Raw genomic sequence first — 11,295 nt, 5'->3', positions numbered from 1 at the left:
CGGGATCTAGGCTGAGGGTTCTCTGCAAGGGGCAAGTGTGGCTCCCTGCGGCCTGGATGGTTTTCTGGGTGTGTGTTTACCTATTCCCTCCATTCATTGGGAGCAGGGGGTCCCCCTCGTGTGTCACAGTGCTTTCAGAGAGAGACCGACTTGGCCCCAAACTCAGAATCTGTCGTCGACAAGCTGTGTGTGACCTTCAACAAATTATGCTCAGTTCTTTTCTTGTAGAAAGTTCTCTCGTTTGTAGTGAGATAACATAATTAATGGCTTAGCAGAGTTGCTACATTAAATTCAGCACAACGTTCAAAGTCCTAGTAGCTGCCCTAGGACAAGCCACTAGTTAAGATGAAAGTTAGGCCTCCAACTGGTCAGTGGGACCATGTGTCAGAATTGAATCAAGCGAGGTATCATTACAAGTAGACATGAGCCTAAGAATCTGGAAGCAGGAAGGAAGCCTCAGGGGCACCTGGGTGGCTCAGTCGTTAAGCGTCTGCCTTCGGCTCAGGTCATGGTCCCAGGGTCCTGGGATCGAACCCCGCATCGGGCTCCCTGCTCCACGGGAAGCCTGCTTCTCCCTCTCCCACTCCCCCTGCTTGTGTTCCCTCTCTCGCTGTCTATCTATCAGATAAATAAGTAAAATCTTAAAAAAAAAAAAAAAAAGGAAGGAAGCCTCAGCTTTAACGAGGATACAAAGAGAAATTTAGCAGGGCCATCTTCTGAATCTGTGGGTTCGAGTGAAGCCCATTTCTGTGCATTGATTTAGGAGCACTAGTCTCAGCATATCTCTGCTTCTCCATTTCTACTGCGTTGAGTCTCTTGCTGTCTTTTCTGGAGCCTGTGGGCTCTTCCACTTTCTCTGGGACGTTGGGTTCTTATTTGCAAAATGCGGAGGCAGTACCTTTAAATTTTGGCTTTTTTTTTTTTAATGAGTCGGCGTCACTCAGTCCTGAGTGAGTCACATCTAGCAGAAGTGGGAACAGCAGAGTTTAGTCTCTGTGTGTGTGTGTGTGTGCGTGTGTGTGCGCGTGTATTCGCTGTTTCTGTCTGTATTCTACTGGAGGAATTGGGGGAAGAGAGGAGGTCCTGGAGGGGAGACTGCTGCCCGGGGGGTATCCCTGGTGTCGGGGGACCTGGCGTCTTTCTACCTGCTGCCTGCAGAGGGAGCCCTACTGTTGGCACAACCGTGGCAGCCTCTCTTGATCCAGTATCAGTCTGCTTGTCTTCCTAAGGTTCTGTTTCAAACAGTATTCACTTCCTTTTCCAGGTGACTTCTCCAGTAGGCACTCTGCCTAGGGTCCATAGTACTTTTAGTGGCACACAAAACTGTGTAATTTCTTTTAAAAATCAGAAAAAAAACCTTTTAGGTTGAATATACATAGATGAATACTTAGGTCAACAGAGATGTAAAATCTTATTTTTTTTTATTTTTAGGAAGGAAGGGGCCTACAAAGGCCAAGGTGCCTAAGGTCTAGGGAAGTCCTGATGCCGGCTGCCCCTTCTCTCTGTCTTGTGCCCTCTGCAAGCCCCCTTTCAGCGTAGGAACAGTTCCCCTCCCCCTGTGGTTCCTGTCTAGCTCCTAGGCTGCCCGATGCCTCCCAGAGCCTGGCTGGGGGCGATGGCTCAGTCTGGAACCTTTCTTCTTCGCCCGGCCTTCTCCATCTGCTCCCCCACTTGCAGTAAGGGGGAGATTAGGCCTATGTATATAAAGCACCTCAGCCAAAGTTCATGGCCTCTGGCCCAAAAGCCGTCAGGAGCAGCGGGGCCCAGTGCCCTCCGGATTCGGGGAGAGCTGTGGGCTTCCTTCTGTGGGGCTTGCAGGTGGCTAAGCTAAGGTTACAGAGGAAACTTGGCAGAGACCTAAGGGTCTAAATCATCCCATCTTCTATTCTTCTCTTCCGTTTGCTCCCCTGAGCGTGAGTACAGTTTCCTCCCACTCTTTCAGGATCTCCTTTCTTGCTTTCCACTTAGAACGTGCATAATTTGAGCTGTAAGATTACCACCTTTTCCCCGAAGAGCTTCACCGACTTTTTCCCATGGATGAAGTGCTACAGACCAGATACTTCCTCACAGGTATATTCTGAGCCTAGCATTTTCCGAATCCTTGTTTCTTGGTCTTAAATCTGTCCCATGTCTCCTGCCCAGTGGAATCAGCGTCTTCGCTTGGGGTGCAGGAATCTGACCGTGCAACCGGCTTGAGATAAGCCCCATAAGAACAGCAGGAAGCGGGGAGACCAGGAGTGCTTGCTCTTGTGTAATCCCATGCAAGTGTCAGTATCTGTTGCCAAATACTGAAAGAGAAGCCAGCTCCAGCTGATCGTCATAAAAGCTCTCCCAGCACTTTGGGCTTTGGAGGCTGAGGACTCGGGGGCCCCTGCTACAGGTGTGCAAAGGATGCCTGAGGGATCAGCCCTTGTGAGTCGAGGTGGTCCAGCATGTGGACCCTCAGTCTAGACAGGTGAGTCTCTCTCTTTTTTGAAGAAAGCAAAAAACATCTGGAGACAACTTTGCTAAGGTGACCATACAAGTTTTGTTTTAACAAGAAATCTGGAGGACACCTGTGTCACAAAGTGGCCATGCTCCCCACTAAGAGCATTCACATTTCAGTTGATGGCTTTTTTTTTTTTTTTTCCTCTCCCAGATGGAGTTTGTTTGCTGTTCTCGTGAAGTTAAACAGTAGTTAAACAGTTGACTGGGAAGTGTTATTATTTTGAAATGAGGCTTGGTTGCCCGGTCAGTGACCTGCTTAGAGGGAAAGCCGTGGGTCTGGGCCTGGGTTTCAGGCCCTGCCACCGCAGTTCTGAGCACGTCATGTCACTGAGGAGCAGCAAGTAACGAGGGCATGTCCCTTTGCAGGTTCTGGCCTGGGCTGCTGATCACACTGGGCTCCCTCTGCCCGGGGGCTTCGCCATGTGGCATCTCCACACACATCGAGATAGGTAAGTGCCTGCACCTTGCCTGGGATTAGGGATGCTAAGTCTGTCACAGGGTGTTAAGGAAGAGATGTGAAGTCGGTCCCACATACTGATAACAAGTTCCCCGGACTGGAGTCGGGTGGGTTCCGTGGAGGGTGGGCAGGAGGCAAGGGAGCCATGCGTGCTTGATGATCGGCCCCTGGCTGTTTCTCTGGGTGGGCAAACAGTGAGGAGCTGGAGAAACTCCGAGAAACTCGCGGTTGCCATGAAGCAGAACTGATAGAATGGTAGAGGAGGAAGATGGGTGGATCTCAGTAGGAGTGAGGAATGTTGTTTTTGTTGTTTTAGATTTCCAAGTATGTGTGCCAGGCCACTTGTCGCCACGGGGGTGGGTCCCCTGAGTCGTGGTGGGCCCCAGCCAGGGCAAGGAAGCGAGGGCGTCTGGCTACTGGCACTAGAGGGGACCGATGACAAGAGCTGGGGAGGACGGGCTCGGGGGTGAAGGCAGAGTGCCAGATGCAGGTGCATGGTGGGTTTGGTTCTTGAATGGAGTGTATTTGTAATATTTTTTTTGAACGCATGGAATAGGATTATATTCTACAACAGTTTTCAGATTAAATCTGCGTTTTCTTTTAGATAAAAACAAGAATATTTCATAGTCAGGCCACCTGGCCAGAAGGTACCAATCATAACAAGATTACAAATAAAGTGTGTAAGCTTATCAGTGCCAGATAGACTGAGGTATTTATTGAGTTCTGGTGGACAAGAACCTATGATCCCAAAATTTTGCCTTCTGGAAGGGCACTAGAGGTCACTGAGCTCAGTCCCTGTATTTCACATACAAGGAAATCGATCTGGAGAATCTCACAGCTAGCTCATTAAGAGGGCTGGCCTAGGATTGCATGTCCTGAGAGCCAGTCCAGTGTTCTTTCCAAATACATGTATTGCTACGAGCAGTCAGGAAACGAGAGAATTAGACCCAGGTTGTAATACCAGCTCTGCTATAAACTAAGTATGTGAGTCAGAGCAATTCATTTTCTCTGCGATCCTCTTCTGTAAAGTAAGGAAGCCGAACGTCTCAGTGAATTTGAAAGTATTGTCCAGGTGTAAGTTCTTTGAAATTGAAATTGCTAGAACTGTAGGCTGAGAAAGAACAAAGTGTAAATGGAAATTTTCAAGAATAAGTATAAATGGGGCGCCTGGGTGGCTCAGTTGGTTAAGCAACTGCCTTCGGCTCAGGTCACGATCCTGGAGTCCCGGGATCGAGTCCCACATCGGGCTCCCTGCTTGGCGGGGGGTCTGCTTCTCCCTCTGACCCTCTTCCCTCTGGTGCTCTCTGTCTCTCATTCTCTCTCTCTCAAATAAATAAATAAATAAAATCTTAAAAAAAAAAGAATAAGTATAAATGGAGAGTTTTTAATCCTTAAACACAGATGCAGTATGAAGTTTTAATAAAATCGGATAACTGCTTGCCTCTTTTCAGTAGGTACCAAAGATCCTAATAGATTATACTGAATATATGTTTTGTATATATTAATATAACATTAAATATATCAATACATTATATAAAATACTAAATAGAAATATTAAATAGAAATATAAAATATTAAATGTATACATATATTGTATTATCTATATATATCGTAAGTATATAAATATATACATGTTAATATATTAAGATATTAAATACATTAATATAAAACTTTGTTTATGTGAACATAATTGAAGACCACTCCTAACCTGCACAGATTTTGAGGAGTCTTATGTGAAAGAAAAAACTCCCAACATTTACCAATTATTTAGAGGATTCTGTAAATCTCTTGGTTCATGTTTTCACTTAATGTAAAGCCTGTTGGAAGGCTGACAGTCTGTGAGTTAATTAAAACGGGCCTCGTTTGGTGGTTTGGAGCTGTAAATCCTGGCAATCCTGTGTCCAGGTTACTGATGTGGGCTGGGAGCCTCTATCTTACAGTGTTATGCTTAGAGGAGTGGCTGTATTTTTGTATGAATTACAAAACTGGATGTGATTCACAATAGAAGGAAGGTATCCCCTTTGAATGTGACTTTACAAGGCATGTTCGTCTTAGATTCTAGGAAGATTCAGGGTGTGGATGTGTGTGTGTGTGTGTGTGTGTGTGTGTGTGTGTGTGTCCGCAAGTGAGTGGAGCAGGTAACCTGGGATTTTTTTTTTTTTTTTTTTGGTCCATCTAATGTGGCCCAACTGATGAAAAAACATTCGAGAGTAATTGATTCAGTCCATGGTTTTGGCCATGTATCCTATTTTCTGCTTAGGGTCATTTATCTTGGTGGGGGTGGGGGTGTTGAGGCTAAGATGACGCTTCGGTTTACTGAGCTCCTACCATGTATCAGCCACTGTGCTCATCATATACGTGTATTTTGTGTGACTCTCTCAACACACCTGTAAATGTGGGAATTACTTACTTTTACTTAGGAGGGAACTGAGACCTAGCTTAGCAGGGCCATGCTAAGCAGAAACTTCAAATCACCATGCAAATTTGATTTGTATTTTTTGGTGATGTAACTATCGTATGAATCTTACTATGCCTAATGAAAATGACTAGTGAGTACACACTTAAATTTTCATTTCCCCCTTCCTTGACCGTTGCAATGACAAAATTACATTTTCCTTGTTTTTTTTATTTTAGTTTTTTAAAGATTATTTGTTACAGAGAGTGAGTGTGCCTGCACCCATGAGCATGGGGGGGGATGGGGGAGGGGGAGGGAGAGAGAGTTTTAAGCAGACTCCATGCTGAGCATGGAGCCTGACTCGGGGCTCGATCCCAGGACCCTGAGATCACAACCTGAGATGAAACCAAGGGTTTAACACCCAACTGACTGCATCACCCATATGCCCCAATTTTCCTTTTAAAACATCTTGAATAAATTCTGTTTCAGGTATTGTTGAATTTAATTGATTTATATATTTCTCTCAGGACACAGAGCTCTGGAGTTTCTCCACCTTCAGGATGGGAGAGTTAACTACAAAGAGGTATAAAGTTTAATTTTTCTCTTATTCCTTGTGCATTAACTCTCTTCCATAGGTGCCAAAATAAAGGTCCTAACATATATTTAGGCAATAATTTTCAGAGTCCTTTTTGTCTTCATAAAACATTAATATTTGGGGTTATAAAAGGTATATGTCCCCTCCAGTGCTACTTGAACATATGTATATATATACTGGAATATATATATTATGTATACTTACATATTATAATTTATACTTGAGCATATACATATAATATACATTATATAATTAAAATATGTCAATACTCATATTTATTTTTATATGTATAAAACGTAATTTATATGTAATGATATATATCATATAATTTAAATAGTATCATTGGAATATTTTAGTGATGAATCAAAATTTGAAAAATTGAGAAAGAATGAAAATGGTAATTCTTTTTGTTTTACAAAGAGAGGTCATGCCTGAGATAAATTTATTTTTCACCTCTTGACTGTGTCATATAAAAATTGCATCAGCACAAGGAGCAGGAAATGTTTATTCAGAAGTCCGCTCTGAGATGCTCATCTGATGTCTCCTACTGTATTCTTGGTTCAGACTATCCGATGGCTTTCCTGTACCTATCCTCAAATTGGTTCTATTCTGACCCTATACACTATTTCTGGTTCTAGGCTAAATAATGCTTTGTGCAAAGATGATTCTTAATACTATAGGTAGGAGTGATTAATACTCCTTGGTGACCTCAGAATTGGATCAAATTATTACCAGTAAGTTTTGACAGTTCAGTATGGAAGGCAGGTTGGTGCGATAACTGAAATCCATCCTTGTCCTCAAACCACTTTTAGACATTAGTTTCAACTTTCCAACTTGGCAGTTGACAGTATTTGATTATCTTCATTGACCGTGGTGGAAGGTAGCCAAGGATGAGGAGGAGAAGCAAGAACCTGCCTAATTCATCACGCGAACAACCAATCCTGAGTGTGTGCAGAGCGATTTTGTAGTAGAGATAGTCACACTTGTATCATTAACTTAATTTGAAACGTGTGGGCTGGACACCGATCCTTCCCCTCCGCATTGGTCCTAATGCAGATACTGATGCCATCATTGGAAATGACTAAGTGCCCTGAGTGCTTGTACTTCAATTTATAAGGGTCGGGATACCTCACCTTTTACAATACTATCAGATCCCTTTTCATGATGTACTTTATATCTCTGTATGTGGGACTTATAGTGTCTCTTTCTTCCTAGTCCACCTGTTCTTCGGGGCCTTCTGGACTCGTTGAGGTCTGAATTTTGTTGGTTCTGGGATTGTCTTTTGTTAATATATCCAGAGGTGACTGCTCTTTGAAACCTTTGATTTACACAAAGAGAATAATAACGCATAAAGCTGAGAAAATCAGTGTATATATTTATAAGAACTGTCAGAAGCAAGCTGACCTCACTTTGGTGGTCATTATTGCCCTGATACTTTTTCCTATTCTTATTTTATTATTAAAGTGTAGTTGATAATGCTACATTACATACATACAGCATAGCGATTCAACAATTCTGCACATTACTCAGTGCTCACCACAATAAGGGTGGTCACCACCCATCACCATGTATTATCACAATATTATTCACTGTATCTCACATGCTGTACTTTTTATTTCCCTGACTTATTACTGGAAGCTTGTACCTCTAAATCCCCTTCACCTATTTTGCTGATCTCCCTACCCTCCGCCTTCCCTCTGGCAACCACCAGGTTCTTCTCTGTATTAAAGAAGTCTGTTTGTTCATGTATTTCTTAGATTCCACATAGAAGTGAAATCATACGGTATTTGTCTTTCTCTGACTTACTTGATTTAGCATAATACCCTCTAGGTCCATCCATGTTGTCAGTCACAAATGCTGAGATTTCATTCTTTTTTTTATGCCTGAGTAATAGTCCTGCGTGTGTGTAATCACATCTCCTTTATCCATTCACATATATATGGATGCCTGGATTGTTTATATAGTTTGGCTACTGTAAGTAATGCTGCAGTAAACATCAGATGCATATATCTTTTTTAATTAGTGCTCTGTTTTCTTGGGCAAATACCCAGCAGTGGAATTACTGGATCATATGGTATTCCTGTTTTTAATTTTTTGAGGAACCTCCTTACTATTTCCCAGAGTGCCTGCACCAATTTACATACCCACCAGTGGTGCACAAGGGTTCCTTTTTCTCCACATTGGCAACACTTCTTGTTTTTTTGATCTAGCCATTCTGACAGGTGTAAGATGATAATCTCATTGTGGTTTTTGTTTTGCATTTCCCTACTGATTAAATGTTGAGCATTTTTTCATATGTGTATTGGCCATCTGTAGGCGGTCTTTGGAAAAACATTAAGTCATCTATTTTTTTAAAGATTTTATTTATTTATATGACACTCTCGAGAGAGAGCAGGAACACAAGCAGGGCGAGTGGGAGAGGGAGAAGCAGGCTCCCCACCGAGCAGGGAGCCCGATGCGGGGCTCGATCCCAGGACCCTGGGATCATGACCTGAGCCGAAGGCAGACACTGAATGACTGAGCCCCCCAGGCGCCCCCCATCTGTCTCTTTCTTAATGAGATTGTTCAGGTGTTGTGTGTGCTCGCGCACGTGCGTGCGTGTGCAGTTGTAGAAGTTCTTTATATAGTTTGGATATTAAACTTTTATTAGATGTATCATTTGAAAATTTCTTCTTCCATTCAGTAAGTTACTTTGTTTGATTGAGTTTTTGTATTTTTTTTTTTCTGTGCAAAATCTTACTTTTGGTGTAGTCCCAGTAGTTTATTTTTTTGTTTCCTTTGCCTCAGGAGACATATTAAATATGTTGCTAAGGCCAATGTCTAAGAGATGACTACCTATATTTTCTTCTAGAATTTTTATGGTTTCAGGTTTCACACTTAGTCTTTATTTTTGTGTTTGGTTTGAGAAAATGGCCCAGTTTCATTCTTCTGCATGTTGCTGTCCAGTTTTCCCAGCATCATTTCTTGAAGACACTGTCTTTTCCTTGTTGTGTATTATGACTCTTTTGTCATAGATTGATTGACCAAGTGAGGGTTTATTTCTGGGCTCTCTATTCCATTCATCTGTGTGTCTATTTTTGTGCCAGTACCAAATGTTTTAATTACTACAGCTTTGTAGTACATCTTTGAAATCTGGGATTATGATACTTCCAGTTTTGTTCTCCTTTCTCAAGATTTCTTTTGGCTATTTGGGGTCTTTTGTGATTCCATACAAATTTTAGGATTGATTGTTCTAGTTCTGTGAAAAATGCCATTGGTATTTTGATAGGGATTGCATTAATCTGTAGTTTGCTTTGGGTAATACGGACATTTTCGCAATATTAATCTTCTAATCCATGAGCACAGAATACCTTTCCATTTGCATCACGTTCAGTTTCTTTCATCAGTATCTTACAGTTTTCAGGGTATAGGTCTTTCACATCCTTGGTTAAACTATAGATACTTTATTCTTTTTGATGCAATTGTGAATGAGCTTGTTTTCTTAATTTTTCTTTTTGCTACGTTATGATGAATATATAGAAATGCCGCAGATTCTACATACTAATTTTGTATCCTGCAACTTCACTGAATTCCTTTATTCGAATAGGTTTTTTTGGTAGTCTTTTAGGGTTTTCTATATATAGTATCGTGTCATCTGCAGATAGTGACCATTTTACTTCTTACTAGTTTGGATGCTTCTATTTCTTGTCTGATTGCTGCAGCTAGGACTTCCAGTACTCTGTTGAATAAAAGTGGTGGGAGTGGACATCCTTGTCTTGTTTCTGACCTTAGGGGAAAAGCTCTCAGTTTTTCCCCATTGAGAATGATGTTAGCTGTGGGTTTTTCATAGAAGGCCTTTATCATGTTGAGGTATGGTTCCTCTAAATTCACTTTATTGAGAGTTTTTATCACGAACAAATATTGTATCAAATCCTTTTTTCTAGATCTCTTGAGATGATCATACGGTTTTTATCCTTCTTGTTAATGTGATAGATCACATTGATTTGAGAATATTGAACCACTCTTGAATCCCAGGAATAAATCCCACTTGATCATGGTGAATGGTCCTTTTAACATACTATTGAATTTGGTTTGGTAATATGTGTTGAAGATTTTTGCATCTGTGTTCATCAAGGATATTGGCCAGTAGTTCTCTTTTTTAGTGGTGTCTGGTTTTGGAATCAGGGTAAAGCTGGCCTTGTAGAATGGATTTGGAAGTTTTCCTTCCTCTTCTATTTTTTTGGAATAGTTTGAGAAGAATAGGTATGAATTCTTCTTTAAATGTTAGGTAGAGTTCACCTGTGAAGCCATCTGGTCCTGGACTTTTGTTGGGGAATTTTTTGATTACAGATTCAATTTTGTTACTAGTAATTGGTCTGTTCAAATTTTCTATTTCTTCTTGATTCAGTTTTGGCAGATTGTATGTTTCTAGGAATTTATCCATCTCTTCTACGTTCTCCAATTTGTTACATAATTTTTCATAGTATTCTTTTATAATTCTTTGTATTTCTGTGGTGTTGGTTGTTATTTCTCCATTTCTGATTTTATTTATTAGTTGCTCTTTCTTGAGGAGTCTGGCTAAAGGTTTATCAATTGTGTTTATCTTCTCAAAGAACTAACTCTTGGTTTCACTGATACATATTTTTTGCATTTATTTCCACTGTAAACTTTTATCTTCCTTCTACCAACTTTGGGCTTTATTTTCTTTTTCTAGTTCCTTTGGGTATAAGGTTTGATTGCTGTTTTGAGATTTTTCTTGTTTCTTGTAAAACCTGTACTGCTATAAACTTCCTTCCTAGAACTGTATCTGCTGTATCCCAAAGATTTTTTTTTTAAAGTGGGTTCCATGCCCAACATGGGGCTTAAACTCATGACCCTGAGATCTAAGTCACGACGTGCTCTACCAACCAAGCCAGCCAGGTGCCACACAAATATTTTCAGTCATTGTGTTTCCATTTTTGTTTGTCTTCATGTATTGTTTCATTTCCTCGGATTTCTTCATTGACCCATCCATTTTCACTAGCATGTTTAGCGTCCATGTGTTTTTTCCCTAGTTTTTTTTTCTTAAAAAATAATTGATTTCTAGTTTCATACTGTGATGATTGGACTCATTATATATATATATATTTACTTTCTATAAAAATAAACAGAATGTGGTATTTTAACCATGAAATCCTAGCAATGGTAGTTAATTTGGTTGGTTTCAGTCCTCTCTGCCCTACTTCTGCCTGCCTCCAGAAGAGATTTCTTCTTTTCTGATTAGAAAACTGAGAGATGTACACTGTAAATCATTCTGAGACAAACAATGTTGACACTTGGCTTTATATCATTCTCAGCATTATTTTTTAATTTATTAGTACCTTCTTCCCCCCAAAATTATAC

At 40.9% G+C, this 11,295-nt stretch overlaps 1 protein-coding gene across 1 annotated transcript in view; it reads left to right on the top strand.

The window, feature by feature from the left end:
- The first annotated feature begins 2,839 nt into the window (after positions 1-2,839).
- GPLD1 (glycosylphosphatidylinositol specific phospholipase D1) overlaps positions 2,840-11,295 on the top strand; it is a 55,392-nt gene continuing 46,936 nt past the window's right edge. The window contains exons 1-2 of the mRNA XM_028107512.2: positions 2,840-2,936; positions 5,867-5,922. Coding sequence (XP_027963313.1) covers positions 2,840-2,936; positions 5,867-5,922 — 153 coding nt within the window. The remainder of the gene's footprint in view (positions 2,937-5,866; positions 5,923-11,295) is intronic.

The sequence above is a fragment of the Eumetopias jubatus genome, unplaced genomic scaffold (assembly GCF_037043125.1).
Source record: "Eumetopias jubatus isolate StellerSeaLion01/CBP00866 unplaced genomic scaffold, mEumJub1_p1.0 scaffold_6, whole genome shotgun sequence".
Lineage (NCBI taxonomy): Eukaryota > Metazoa > Chordata > Mammalia > Carnivora > Otariidae > Eumetopias > Eumetopias jubatus.
This window is presented reverse-complemented; position numbering and strand designations above follow the sequence as displayed.